Genomic DNA, 15382 nt, shown 5'->3' with positions numbered 1-15382 from the left:
CTGGTGTCTCTTCCTCTTTTCATAAGAGCATTAAGCCCATCGTGAGAGTCTCACCCTCGTGAACTAATCTAAGCTATCTCCCAAAGGCCACACCTCCAGTAACATCACATTGGGGGTTAGGGCTTCAACATATGAATGTGTGAGGGGGCAGGGAGACAAACAGGGTGTAACACACACACACAGTGTGTTGATTACTTAAAGTGAAGTCTTTTAGTATAGATTATTTTGAGATAGTGTTAACTAAGCTCACACTTCTGGTATGGATTAGAAGTCTTAAGAATCGTCTGTGCCTATCATTAATATGTAATACTTTTGGTTAAGAAGAAAGAAGCATCCTGGAATAGATGCCTTCTAAACTCACTTTCCAGACCCAAAATTCTGAATAAATTTTTTTCATAGAAAAAGGAAAACTGAATAATCCACTAGTTGCCGTGAAATTAATAATTCATGGGTTTGCTGGTTATTCTTACCACTTAGGCATTCCAGCATATCCCGTTCCACACACGTGTGTATTGAAAGCCCACCGTGTGCAAGGGGCCCCGGGCTGGGTGTCCCACGGCTTGCAGACAAGAGTGCTGTGGCTGTGTTCTCAGAAGCTGCGGTATTGCTACTGATGGGACTCTAAAGTCCTGTGGGAATGTAGCATTCTTTCCACATAGAATATAAAAGGGATCCTGCTATCGGTTATAGAATTTTTTAAAAATCTTTCAGTCTGGTCTTCTTTTACTGATTGGCAGTCTCCGCAGAAAAGTCCTACTTTCTATTTAATGACTTCTGATGTTGCTACAAAGCATTTGCCATCAGCACTGCCCTGGTAGACATTTGTTTGGAGGAGTCTCCGTGGTGCTTCCTCTGCCCACAGCCGTTTCCCTGAGGCTCACCTAATGAAGAACTAGCTGAACGCCCTGCTGTTTCCATCCGCCGTTCACGCCAGCTGTGACGTGTAACCTTTCCGTGTGGGGGCACGACACGTGCTCAGTGTTGTTGTTTCGTGTTGTGTGGCATGTCAGTGAGCAGGTGACCCGTCTCTGACATCGTCCCAATACTAAATCCCCAGGGGGAAAAAAAAATCCCTTAGGATTTAGAAATACTGTCTGTAAAAACAGACAAACATGCTGACTGCAACAGCTATCAACACTTCTCATAATTTCCCTCCTTGGTGATATTCTGACTAGTCTTTTTAATGAACTGCTGCATCTCATCAACTTTATGCTGCTGGCATTGCAACACTGACGCATATTACTACACAGACAAGTAGTAGTCACACCGTGTGCCTTCCAAGAAACTTGTCCAGGAAAAACTTCTGCCCTCTGCGTTATACTAAATATCTTGTTTTAAAAGCACTTAATCTTACTCTGTAAAATCTAAGTGTATATCCTCATGTAGCTGGCCAGTCCCCAGTTGACTATGCCGTGCTGGAACCACTTCCAGCTGGATGCAGGTAAGGGAGGCTGGAGTTGGGTCTACCTCTAGTCAACATACTTTTTGCCACACTTTAATTTTTTTTTTTTTTTTTGAGTCAGAAGTCTTTATTTCAAGGTCTCGCCCAGGTGCTTTTTTTTCATTTATTTTATTTTTAATTTTTATTTTATATTGGGGTATAGTTGATTAACAATGTTAGTTTCAGGTGTACAGCAGAGTGATTCAGTTATACGTATACACGGATCTATTCTTTTTCAAATTCTTTACCCATTTAGGTTATTACAGAATATTGAGCCAAGTTCCTTGTGCTATACAGTAGGTTCTTGTTGGTTATTTTATTTTATTTATTTTTATTTTATTTCTTTTTTTATTATTTATCTTTGGCTGCGTTGGGTCTTCGTTGCTGTGCGCAGGCTTTCTCTAGTTGTGGTGAGCGGGGGCTACTCTTTGTTGCGGTGCACAGGCATCTCATTGCAGTGGCTTCTCTTGTTGCGGAGCACAGGCTCTAGGCGTGCAGGCTTCAGTAGTTGCGGCACGCGAGCTCAGTAGTTGCAGCACTCGGGTCCTAGAGCACACGGGCTTCAGTAGTTGTGGCGTGCGGGCTCTAGAGCGAAGGCTCAGTAGTAGAGCGCATGGGCTTAGTTGCTCTGCATCATGTGGGATCTTCCTGGACCAGGGATTGAACCCATGTCCCCTGCATTGGCAGGTGGATTCTTGACCACTGCACCACCAGGGAAGTCCCTGGTTTTCTATTTTAAATATGGCAGTGTTTACATGTCAATCCCAAATTTGCCATACTTTTAAATGCCAATACTGGGTACATGAGAGTTACCTGGAGCATTTGTTAAACATCAAGATTTCTAGGCTTCGATTCATGCTTATTAAATTCTCTGGGCATCGCACCGCAGGTACCTCTGATGGGCAGCAAATGTGGATTGACTGCTTTGGAGTGCCTTTATTCCCTTATCCAGCCAATTTTTAACGCATAATAAAGCTGGGGAGGGATTTTTTCATCTGAAAGGTGGTGCTGGTAAATTCTTTGAGCTCAACAGATTTTGAATATCACTAGAAGCCCTGTAAATAAAACTGAATTGAATACGCCTGAAAACCATGTCTTAGGAGATAGGGCACAAGAAATGCCTTTCCTAAGACATTTAAGACAGGAAAACTGTGCAAAGGAGCAATGCATGAGATCTCTAAAGATCTAAAGGAGTGGTTAGACCGGTATTTGAGAGTTCATAAACATAATAAATACATTCAATGGAATCCAAAATAAAGCTTCGTAAATCGGTTACTACAAAATCCTCCAGTGGCCAAATCATTCTCTGCTTGGCCTATTAACGATAGCATAAATTAAGAGGTAGGCAGAGTTCTACTTACTCTTTACAAAGAGCGTTTGAAACTGTGCTTTGTCTTCAGGTATTTGTAAGTCTTTGTTCTTCTTCCACATAACTAAAGCATATCACTTTTTAAAAAATTATTTTTCTTGGACCCGCTATTACTGAATGACCTGAGTTTCCTCCCAAATAAACACTCTCTTGTCGCTGTTAGTGTTTCAGCAGAGTCTCATGCTTTGCTGGCAGCTGCCGCTTGCTGGGATCTGTCAGAGCAGCTCCCATTTCAGCTTCTCATCTGCTTTCTGCAGTAAACGCAGGTGAGACCAGTGGTTACGCAGATAAATCCTGAACTTGTAAGCGTCACTGTTAGGGTCTCACCTTTTCAAAATGGAGCACATAGGCTTTGTGACAGCTTTATTTCTCGTGGTTCAGTGACTGTCTCCTCCTTGCAACATCAAGAGTGCATAACTAGTCATGTTTGCCAGAGATTATTTTTTCCCGTTCTTTTCTGTTGTGTGTATTTAAACATTAGCTTTTAATATGACTTCATCTCAAGAGAGAAGGATTTGCAAAATTAACTTTTGCACTGACCCCTTAGATTGAAGACGTTACAAAGTACTTCGTAATTTGTGTTTCAGAGTTAGGCGGCTTAAATGAAAAATGACTGGCTCTAAGAGTCTTGACTATTAATTACCTTTGCACGGAACACTTACTACCATGCCTAGATGGGTATTTCAGTAATGCTCTAAAATTGGATAACAGAGAAGCACAAATGAAACCAAGTTCTGATGAAATCTGGGGTAGAGGGGTGGGAGGAAAATATGTCAATGGCACACTGCAGAGGAGAGGTTGTGTGCAGATGAGGGGCTTCTCCATGAAAGGCCAGTACAAATGTTCTTCATGGGTTTTTGAAAGTAGGGGCAAGCCTGTTGATGAGGAATGTCGCTTTCTGGTGCTGCCCAGAAAGCAGGTATGTCTTGGTGGTACGTCCCAGTCACAACACCAAGGAAGAATCCAGAAACAAAGACAGCACCTTTTGAATAATTGCAGTTGCCTTTTTCTTCACTCAAGTGAGATACATCTCTCTGTGCCAAGAATTCATACTGCCATTTTTAATGGAGAATGTAAAAGAAAATTGCCAATTTTTTTTAAAGGGGGTACTTAACCAAGTTTAGAAAAGGAAATCTCAGTTGTTGGCGATGTTGACCTGTTTGGGAAACGTGAACCCTGTTTGGCTTTGTCTTCTGGAGGATGGAATATGAGATAATGCTCTTATGCTTTTGGCCCCGAGTACAAGCTGTAAATGTGGGTCCTTGGGGATTCTCATTTCTGGGCTTAGTGTATTCCACGTTGCATTATATTTTATCTTAAGGATACACAGGAGCTGTGTGACTTCGGGTTTTTCAGCTGCTACAGCTGTTTCCGTATCAGTAAAATCGGGATATTGCCTGCTTCCTAAGATTTTGGTGAGGCTTTACATTTTGGAAAGTGCCTTGTATAATAAATGGCAGTCTCACAACATGGGAAGAGCAATTACAAGTCGGTAGTATGTAAATTTTTTATTTACCTTTTTGAAATTTTTTATTTTTACACAGTTTTTTCTTTTTTTTTTTTTTTTTTGCGGTACGCGAGCCTCTCGCTGCTGCGGCCTCTCCCGTTGCGGAGCACAGGCTCCGGACGCGCAGGCTCAGCGGCCATGGCTCACGGGCCCAGCCGCTCCGCGGCATGTGGGATCTTTCCGGACCGGGGCACGAACCCGCGTCCCCTGCATCGGCAGGCGGACTCTCAACCACTGCGCCACCAGGGAAGCCCTATTTTTACACAATTTTTAAAGGTTATTTTCTATTTACAGTTATTACAAGATATTGGCTATACCCGCCTTGTTGTACAGTACAGCCTTGAGCCTATCCTACACCCAGTAGTTCTTCTACTCCCCCACCTTACACTGCCCCTCCCTCCCTCCCCACTGGTACCCACTAGTTTGTTCTCTGTATGTCTGTGAGTCTGCTGCTTTTCTGTTATATTTCCTAGTTGGTTGTATCTTTTAGATTCCATAAGTGACACCATACAGTACTTGTTTTTCTGACTTACTTCACTTAGCATAATGCCCTCCAAGTCCATCCATGTTGCTGCACATGGGAAACTTGCATTCTTTTTTATGTCTGAGTAGTATTGCACGTGTGTGTATATAAAACCTCTTCTTTATCCATTCATCTGTTGATGGAGGCATGTTAAAATTTTAACAATTTTAAGGATAATTGCTCTTCAGCCCCTCTGGGCTGAGAGGTGGGAGTAGAGACGGGAAGGGAAGCGAACAGATGCAGTGCTCTGGAGTTGACAAGAGAGAGCTGGTCAGCTCGTGTAAGCAAGTTGGTGGGTGATTTCTTCCCTGGGTACTCCAGAGATGACACTGTCACCTCCTGCCCATTTGCAGAGAAGAGGGCCAGCTGGACTGTGTGACCTTGACTTCCTGTGATGAAAAATGGCTGATGGGTGAAGTGGCGGCCAAAGGGTGCGCAGGACCTGGTTACTGGGGAGGGGCTGAGGGGCAAAGTGCCTAGAAAGAAGGGCACTGCCTTGGAGCATGTCTCTGAGGGCCCCAGAGAGGCCCTCTTCTGGACCACTGGCCTCCTTAAATAAGCACTCACTGCCGGTATCACCTTGTGATGCACATTCTCCTTACATCCCCACTCCCCCCACAATCTGCCCATAAAATAACAATGGCACCAGGGTCCCTTTTTTTAAGTGAAATTTTCTTCTATTTATGAAAATAACATATGATAGTTACACAATTCTAAAGTACTCAGAAAAAGAAAAAAAAAAATCCTGAGACTACAGAGCCAAAGCCAACTGCCTTGTCTTGACTTTGATGCCTGCAGAAACGCTGCTGATGCAAACCCAGGCTGTGAAGGGACTCCGAGTAAGTCATCTTATAAAGTGTAACCTAAAGCTCAGAAGTTGTTCCTAACTAGGCAGTTTAAATGCTCCTTTGATGAAGGGTCATTAAAAATGTTATCTGCATGTTCTCCACCGACAGTGTAGATACTTTATTAAACATTAATATGTTTAAGTGTTCTATTACATATTAAACAAAAGAGTCAGTTTATTTTTGTATATGAGTGTATACTCTGTATTTTAGTTACACCATGTAAATTGGAACGTTCAGATTAATTATGGTGCTGTCTCCAGTGCTCTATCCATGTGAATTCTGCCTCTGTATTCAACCAGCAGCAAAAATCAGGACTGTTTAACTTTTGTGGCTATCACAATAGTGTACATAATGGTATATATTAACTTAAAAACTTCTCATCAGTAAATAGTCTTTTCTCCCAGGGAATGAAACGTCCTTATGCTTAGTCAAAGCCTCGTAAATATGTTCAAAACAAAAAGAGAAAAGGCTAAGCTGATTTAGCAAAATAATATATGAGTAGCCATGAGGAACAAGCCTTTATGCCTTATTATTTTTTATCACCTTCCCTTGTGTTGTCCCCTTTCTCCCCAGGTCCAGATTATGTCAAACAGAGATTTCAGGAAGGTGTAGATGCTAAAGAAAATCCAGAAGAAAAGGTCCCGGAAAAGCCACCTACACCAAAGGAATCTCCCCATTTTTATCGCAAAGGCACGACACCCCCGGCGTCTCCAGAGGCAAGTCCCAAACAAGGCGGCTCTCCCTCCCCAAAGCCCGTGAAGAAGCAGAATCCCAGCTCAGGGGCCAGACTCAACCAAGACAAAAGGAGTACAGCCGAGGAGCAGGTGACGGCCACCGTCAATAAGCCCTTGACCTCCAAGGCTCCCACGAAGGAGGTGGGAGCGGCTGTGCCCCACTCCAGGTACTCTGGCCGTCACCACGTCCCTAGCCCCAGTAACGGGGAGCTGCACTCTCAGTATCACGGCTACTACGTGAAACTGAACGCCCCCCAGTACCCCCCGGAGGACGTGGAAGAAGAGGAAGGGCCAAGCCAGTCTTCCTCGGCGCTGGTGCACAAGCCATCGCCCAACAGGTGGAGTCCCCCTAAATCTGTGACAAAACCAGTTGCCAAAGAAAGCAAAGCTGAGCCAAAAGCTAAGAAGTCTGAACTTGCTATACCAAAGAATCCAGCAAGCAACGATTCGTGCCCTTTGGAAAAAGAAGCCAATTCGGTAAGTTGTGCAAGACGTGTTTTTTCTCTCACTTCTGCTCCTTTTGGTTCTTTCGGGTGGCAGCGTGGGGCATCTGCGCCTTGATGATGACGATTTGCACCTAGGCTTAGCAAAAGTCCCCGGGAGCACCGGGCTGTGTAGAGTAGAGCCTAGCACGGGTAGCTTGAGCCACGATGGGCTCTCGGGCAGAAATTCCTCTGTGCTCACTCGGCCAACCCTCAGGCTTCACGCAGGCAGGCTGACGTGACTAGCTTGTTGCAGCTCCACTTTTACAAGCCTTTACCAGCACTTCTTGGTGAGCTTCATGGTAGCTGTTGAATTCCCTGGCGGTCCAGTGGTTAGGACTCTGCACTTTTGTTCCCGGTGGATTTAAGGTTCTTTCTTCGTTGTGAAAGAATTCGGAGACAAAGTGATAGATTTATTTAGAGAAAAACACACTCCACAGACAGAGTGTGGGCCATCTTGGAAGGCAAGAGGCTTTGAAATATGGGGTGGTTCATTTTTATGGGCTGGTAATTTCATAGGCTAATGAGTGGATTATTCCAACTTTTGGGCAAGGGGCGGGGATTTCCAGGAATTGGGTCACCACCCACTTTTTGACCTTTTATGGTTGGCCTCGGAACTGTCATGGCACTGGTGGATGTGTCATTTAGCATATGGTGATACATTACAATGAGCATGTAATGAGGCTTAAGGTCTTCTGGAAGTCAAATCTTCTGCCATCTTGGACCTAGTTGGTTCTAACCAGTCTTTGTCATGTACTGTGGCTACACCATTCTTTTAAAGGTTGTGCCCTGCCCCCTTCTCTCCTGTTTCACTTTCATTGCTGCGGGCCAGGGTTCGATCCCTGGTCAGGGTACTAAGATCCCACAAGCTGTGAGGCACCACCAAAAAAACAAGGACTACACGGTAGCTGTCTTATTAGCTCTGGCTGCTATAACAAAACTACCCTAGACTGGGTGGTCTAAACAGCAAACATTTATTTCTCACAGTTCTGAAGGCTCAGGAGTCCCAAGATCAAGGCACCAGCAGATTCAGTGTCCGGTGAGAAGCCACTTACTTCCTGGTCCATAGAACACAGGCCGTCTTCTCCCTGTGTCCTCACGGGACTGAGAGGAAACAAGCTCTCCGGCGTCTCTTCTTGGAAGGGCACTAATCCCATCCTGAGGGCTCCACCCTCATAAGCTGATTCTCTCCCAAAGGTTCCACCTCCAAATACCATCACATTGGGGGTTAGGGCTTCAGTGGATGAATTTGGGGGCAGGGGATAGATCCAAATATGCAGTCCATAACAATAGCTAATTCTGAGGGCTGGGAAGGAATCATGGCCCACCTGTCCCCTGCGCTCTAACCAGGAGGAGGGCTCCACTGCCATTTGCTAAGTCCTTAACCTGCCTTTTGACTCTGCACCCACAATGGTCAGCATCTTTAGACAAAAGAACATCTTTTCTAGCTATTATGAATTATTCTCATAAATAGTGTGGATTTTATTTAATGGCCAGGCTTTGCAGCTAGAACTTTTTCTTTCCCATATGAGAAGTGAAATTTTTCAACTGTTTAAGAAAATCACTTTGGTCTTCTAACTCCTCCAAGTGTCAGTTCTCCTAAAATTTCAGTTTTCTGGTAGATGCTAGTTTTATTATGAGTCTGGAGCATTTAAGGTTTTTGTTATTCAACCAGAAAGCTTTCAGTTATTGATAAATACCAACATTCTCATTCCATGAGATTTGTTAATGATAAAAGGAATTAGTATTTTATCAAATTCTGTAGAATTTATAAAATCTGAAGCTAAGTAAAAAGCTGACTGATCTGTTGACCTAGTCATATGCCTTTGGAAAAGGGAGGAAGCCATAGCCAACCCAGTATTTACTAGTAATTTCAGAAACATATTTGCATAAAGGTGTGGATTAATATTTTGGCCAACAATACATCCATCAGTTTCTTACCTTTAAGAAAAAATTTTTCTTACTGTTCTATCTACTCATAGGGTTAGACATTGAAATTCATTTTTAAATTAACTTATATTTGAAATTTCCTAGGTTTATTTTGCTAATATCTATCAACACAGGTTCCCACCTTTTTCAAATTCTCACCATTTTAATTATCTAAATATGAATAAATCAGGTTAACATGATTGACTTTCTGAGAGTCAACCTCCATATAGATAAATGGTTTTCAAAACAACAACTTTGAGGCTGTTCAGTGAGCATTCATCTTTTAAAATATTTTAACACTGGTATGTCAGTATCCTGATATTATAACTGTCCGTGCTAATATCATCACTACTGAATTTGCTAAATGTGATAACTCACTTCTTATTTGGCTTTCAGCATTTATAGCCATAGGTTAATAAAGCCTCACATACGTATTAGTGTTGGTTTGCCTGATTTACAAAGGGGAAATTCAGGCAATGCAAGGCTATTATCGTTTATACCTTTGGGTACCCAGTAGTGGGGTTCAGTTGATTTCCAGAACTCCCCAAGGGGAAGTGTGTGCCCCAGTGTTCCTCATATTAGATGAGTTACCTAGTAGTCTTTCTGTATAAACGTTACTAATAGGTATATTTGGTAAATTCACAGCCTTCTTGTTTAGAAACAGCATCTGTCTTAACGAATGTGCAAAACAGTCAGATTCTGGGAGTTGGCCAAGCATCGTGCAGCTCTGCAGGCTGGTCTCTAGGGTTCCCCTAAACACCCCAAGAGAGAAGGGAGGCCAGCAGCTCTGCACCTCTGTCGGGAGCTGGAAGGCAGGACTGAGTTGGCACCTTCGTGCGGAGAGTTTCACAATTAACCTTCTCTTCCTAAATAACATAAAGCTGCCTCTCACACCCCTTATAACTGTTTTCTTCACAGAGAGTTAGGAAGTGACAAAATCATCCTAAAGGTAGGCAGTGAATGGCCTTTAAAACAAAAGAGCACTGCATACAATTTCGAGGTAAAAAGACACTGTGTAAGTCAGAAGTTTACAAATAACAACGTGGAAATTCATGGCAGAGTTCACACTGAAGCAGACACTTGAGGGGAAGCAGACTGAATCCACCTTTGTGAGAGATCCACCTTGAGTCAGCATCACCACGTGTAGGGTGGCTGACCAAACAACCTGCACAATTTTAGTCAGCCAGCTTGCTGAGACAGTGTAGGCTAGTGGCTAGCGGTATGGCCTCTGGCGCCAGACTTCACGGGTTCACATCCCAGCTGTGTTACTTACCAGCTCGATGACCTTAGGCGAGTTTCTTGACTGCTCTGTGACTTGATTTTTTCATCTGTACCTGTATCAAGGGTTGTGGTAAAGATTAAATGAGTTGATACTTTATAAAGTTCTCAGCACAGTGCCTAGCACAAAGTAAGTATCCCAAGAGCATTGACTGTTACTGAGTTTGTCTTAACACTAGTTGAAGCATACATAGTTCATAAATACTCCAGTAGGTTTTGACCCACCCTCAGGATCACCCTGGATATCGATCGCCCAGAAATCCAGAGAGACTCTTCTGGGACACAGGCTGACACTTAGGGGAAGGGAAGCCCTGGCAAGGATCACTCTGCAACGTCCCTTCAGTCTGTGACTCCCGTGGACTCAATTCTATGGGATGCCAGGATTTTTTGTAGGATTTTGCGGTGTGGCAGCTTGGCTAGGAGGCAGTAGAGGTTATCTTTAGAACCTTATCATCAAACAGGCTAGTGAGGAGTCTTCTCTTTAGGAATCTCAACTCCTGAAAACTACCTGCACTTTTTCTCTTAGCAGTTACACCGATCAGCCTCAGAGTTTGAGATTTACCCGACCTTTCTTCTGAATTGTCGTAAAACCACAGTCAATAAATACATATAATTAAACTTTGCTTTTTCCATGTTTTTGGAGACGTTTGAGGTTTAACATAAACTATATTAACTCTTCAGAAAATTCTTCACAATTTTAAATGAGCGATAGTATCTTGAAGAAAAAACTTTTGCGTTAGAACGTCTTTCCATATTTTGACTTCCTGCGCTTTATTTTCTAACTGCCTGAAAGTTTCTTCCAAACAAGACTCGCACTTTGCCCTGCCGCAGCTTCTTTTATTACACCTGTCCCAGTCCGTCTTGAAAATCAAGACTGATTTTTTTTTTTCATTTTGCTATTTTAAGCTACAACTGGCCACCACAGTCATATTTATGAGACTTCACCTTAAAGCTTTCCACCCTGTACCCAGCCCAGGTATCTGAAGAGCACAGAGGTCACTGACGTCTTGGTATCTGCCTATTAAACACAGCATCCCAGAATTTATTTTTTACCTGGTTGCTGTTTGAGTCTTTTATTGCTGGTTTACCCCTCATCTTCACTGAGTCATCTTTAAGAACAGCTTTATATAATGGAGCTATACTAGTAGGAGAAATATACATGTGTTTGTATATTAGAATATATACGAGAAATACATGTTCAGTAGTGTTAGGTATATAAATATATACACACACACACAAGCCCAAAATACTAACCAATTCAAAAAGGTTAGATGAATTCATAGAACCTTATAAGGACTTATGAAATGGGAGTTAAAGGTCCAGGCACACCTTAAGTCTTTGAAAGTAGCTTTACTGAAGGTACTCTTATTATTCCGCTTTCCTAGCGTCCGTGTAAGTCACTGAACTCCATTGTATTGCTCTGACCCTGTTACTTTTCCTCATCTTCTTTCATATCACTGTCTTTAGGAATTACGAAAAGAAATCCACTAACCCAAAAGAGTTGAGACGATCCCAAAATTCTTAACACATTCATAGCAAGATCTAATCAGTTTGTGTAGTAATAGCATTTCCTTAATCTCCATGCTGAGTAATAACGTTGAAAGATCATCTCAATTATTTTCTGAGTTTCCTACATTATTTATATGTTCTAAGTTAACCATGATTGAGGAGTTACATAGGTTTAGAACACAGCTCTACTAAAAGAACCATTGGTCATTATCAAGATTTGATGTTTTTCTGATACTACAGTATCATAGGATGTAGATGAAAATGCCATTTTAAAGAAGTTGATGGGAAATTATTTTGAAACTAAGGCCTGTGGGTTTAATGGAGATAAAAAGAACATGTAGCTCTGAAGTGAACAGACTAAAGTTTAATCCCAGTTCTAATTTGTTCAAACTGGCTTGAGTAACCTTGGGCAAGACATTTACCCTCTCGGAGCTTTGTAAAATGGAACTAATGGTCACCGTGAAGAATTAAGTGTTTGTTTGTTTTCCTCCCATTTACTTGGGGTTTAGGAACTAGGCTTTTTCTTCTTCCTAACAGTCCCTACCTCAAGGGCACCCATTTTTATTCCTCCTCTCTCTCACCCTGATTTTATTAATCACCCTGTTCCTCATTTAATACAGTGACTGTATCAGTTCAACCACCACCTCCATAGCACTTGGAAAAGTACCAAAAGATTGGTTTTCATTAAATATTGGTTGCCTGGATGAATCGGGCAGCCCTTATGTGTGGGTATAGAGTGGTCAACAAGGCAGCGCCCCTGTGGAACTCAGTCTAGGGGGAAAGATGACAGTTAACAAGAAACGACAGTAAAGTGTGAAGCATTAGGGTAAAGAACAGGGTACTCTGACCTCTACCAACCTCTACCAACCTCTACCAAGGAGGTTGTGACCTCATCCAGAAAGGAGGTGTCCTTGAAGGATATGAGACTCAAGCCCTAGGTCCTGCGAGATAAGCACTGGACCAGTGGCAGTTCCGGTCTCCCTTGCTCACTTACCCACCCCTCCCCCCCAAAAAAAAAAAATCACATCAATACGACATTTGAGGACTCTGACCCAGTTTCACTGTTGTCTCATTGGATAGTCAAATATAGTACAACTGTTTCCTCATCTGTAGAATGAGAATAAAACTACCTACCCAACCTCTCTTATGGCAAGTTTTAGAACATTTTAGAACACTTTTAATGCTACTTAAGAATTAGACACTATTTTAATAGTAAATACCAAGATCGCATCTTTGTAATAAAGATGGCCAAGCACAGGCAGATCTAAAAAGATGGGTCATATAAGGTTTCTTTGTTTTTTTTTAAAAAAAAAAAAAGTAAATTTTGGGTACCTTGGGCTATGTGGTATTTATTTATAGCAGTATTTGGCAAAATAGGACTCTGATTTGTTAAAATGTAACCTGATTTCTGAAACGTTGTGGCTTTAAGCAGAGGAATTAAAAATTAGACCTGCACAGTAATTTCTGAGAGGGCTCAATTTCCCACTTGCAGCTTTTACCTTAAGGAAGGGACAGTATCCAAAAAGAAAACCAGGAAAAGCAAGAGTCAAAGAACCTCATTTTGAGTTTTTCCTAAACTTTTCCAGAGCAGCCTCATTGCGGACTTCACTCTCCCCTTCTAACTGCCTTTATGAGGAAATGATTCTTCTTTATCCGACAACTTACATACACCTTAACAAAAATGCGTATCTAATTCCCATCACTTTTTAAACCCTTAATGGTGAGCTGTGTCTCACCCAGACTGTTGCCCAGTGTTTCGAGGTGAAGTCGATTATTTTTTAAGTCGTGTTCTAGGTTTAATCAAGACTGGATTCATCTTTAAGTGAAAGTTCAGAGATGGCTCCATTTAAATACAGCCTAGCTATTTTTAGTTTATACCTTTTGGAACTGCCGTCATTCTTCATACCTTATTTACTGCAACTGTGTTGGGTCTTTTTAAATATTTCTGGTAATTGGTTCTGTGAGCTAATTTATCTACTGCTGTTAACATGGAAAAGTGACACTTGTTTTGTTCTGTTTCGTTTCCAGGGCCCTAATTCAATCATGATTGTCCTCGTCATGCTGTTGAATATCGGGTTGGCCATTCTTTTTGTTCACTTTCTAACTTGATTGGAATTAGGAAAGGTAAGAACAGCCTTAATTTCTCTATAAAATCACAATATATAACATTTTTTTCCCCATATTCAGATTTTTTTTTTTTAACAACTACGTATTGTCCTTCACTTTAATTTTGGCTGTGCCTGAATGTGATTCAACATAGTTACTCAATGATATAACTATTTTGACCCTTCAGTGAAGTCATGACAACTAGCGGTGTTAGCCCACAGTTCTCTGCGGTGGTGTCATCAGCCCTTTAAATGGCACACCCCAGTCAGACTCAGACACAGGGAAGCAGGCTTGGAATTAGGATGGGATCACCAGAGAGACAGAGAGAGAGAGAGAGAGAGAGAGAGAGAGATGAAACTTGGGAAATTCAGCCGGAGGACCCGTTCGGTCCCCCTGGGAATGCTTTGGGGGTCCTCTGGGAGCTGAAGCAAGCAGCCATGTTGGAGAGCAAAACTTAATAATCATTCTTTTTTAAAATCTGCTGAAGCAGCCCCATCCGGCGAAGTTCTTGGCATTGGCTACTCCATCTGTCCTAGCAGAGTGTGACTAAACTGGAAATGTATGGAGCTGCATTTTTTTTTTTTTTTTTTTTTGATGGAAGTCAACAGCTGCCTTACTATTTTACCATCTGACGATTCTAGTAGGGAGCTGGGGAAACAAACGACTGCCCGAGGAATGCGGTCGGAGGATTGTGTTGCTGTGGCCGTGGTTCCAGCATTCACTCCTGTCTCATTAGAAGAAGTAGGTAGCCGCAGCACTCACCAGTCTTATGCCATGACCTGCTGCTTTCTCATCTCCTGGAACGTCCCGGGAGAGAAGGTTTCGTTGGCTTGTGCACGATTATGTTCATTTCTGCTGTTTATTTAAATCCGATGTATAGTCATCTTCAACATGCGGTCCCGGCTGGCTGAAGCACATGTGTGTCGCATCTCAAGGAAAAGAAACAACAGAATGCTAGAGAAAATGTGTTTATTTTGATAGCAATACATCATTCTTCGTGTCGTTTAGTCTTCCTAAACCTGTAAAAGGCTATTTAAAAGTTAGCAATTTGAAAGGCATTACACCTACCTAAAAATAATTTAACTTTAAACATTTTTAACACTACTGAGATGAATTATTTATGCACTTAGGAGGTGCTAAATTTTAAAAGCTGAAAGACAAGAGAATTCTAAGAAGTAGAGTCAAAATGTTGCATGGATTGCAGTAATCGGTGTTTAAAGGATTCAGTTTCATTGCTGACGTACTTTGCCAACCAAATAAAATCTTGTCAGTAGCTATGTTAATTCCCATGAAAGTTAAGCAAGATGCTATTAATAACTGCTCTTTTTTTTTTTTCCCCCAAACTTAAATTTTTGTTGAAAACGTTCAGGTAGAGCATAAAGCTTTGTTAAAATCAGTGCTTCTCAACTTTACGCCTTTCATGTTTTTCAAAGTCCTTTTGTAATTGTATTTCACATCTTAAAGGCTTAGACAATTTTTAAGTATCTTGTCTTTTGCAGTCCTTTGTTATTCTGACATAATCTGATTTTTTTGCTGTTTTATAATTTATTCTTTATTACTCAGAAGCATGCTTAGAGAAACTACGTGGTCTTTATAAAAATACTTATTTAAAAAGAAAATCAGGGGAGGTAAGTTATCTGTCCAATCTTGGGAAAG

General features: G+C 41.8%; 1 protein-coding gene across 1 annotated transcript in view; it reads left to right on the top strand.

Annotated features, from left to right (window-relative positions):
- Positions 1-13729, top strand: part of JPH1 (junctophilin 1) — a 77408-nt gene extending 63679 nt beyond the window's left edge. Inside the window, exons 4-5 of the mRNA XM_065895502.1 lie at positions 6262-6899; positions 13649-13729. Of these exons, the coding sequence (XP_065751574.1) occupies positions 6262-6899; positions 13649-13729 (719 nt within the window). The remainder of the gene's footprint in view (positions 1-6261; positions 6900-13648) is intronic.
- The last annotated feature ends 1653 nt before the right edge of the window (positions 13730-15382 follow it).

The sequence above is a fragment of the Phocoena phocoena genome, chromosome 17, assembly GCF_963924675.1.
Source record: "Phocoena phocoena chromosome 17, mPhoPho1.1, whole genome shotgun sequence".
In the NCBI taxonomy this organism is placed as follows: domain Eukaryota; kingdom Metazoa; phylum Chordata; class Mammalia; order Artiodactyla; family Phocoenidae; genus Phocoena; species Phocoena phocoena.
The sequence above is the reverse complement of the archived record's forward strand: the minus strand, read 5'-3'. Positions and strand labels throughout refer to the sequence as shown.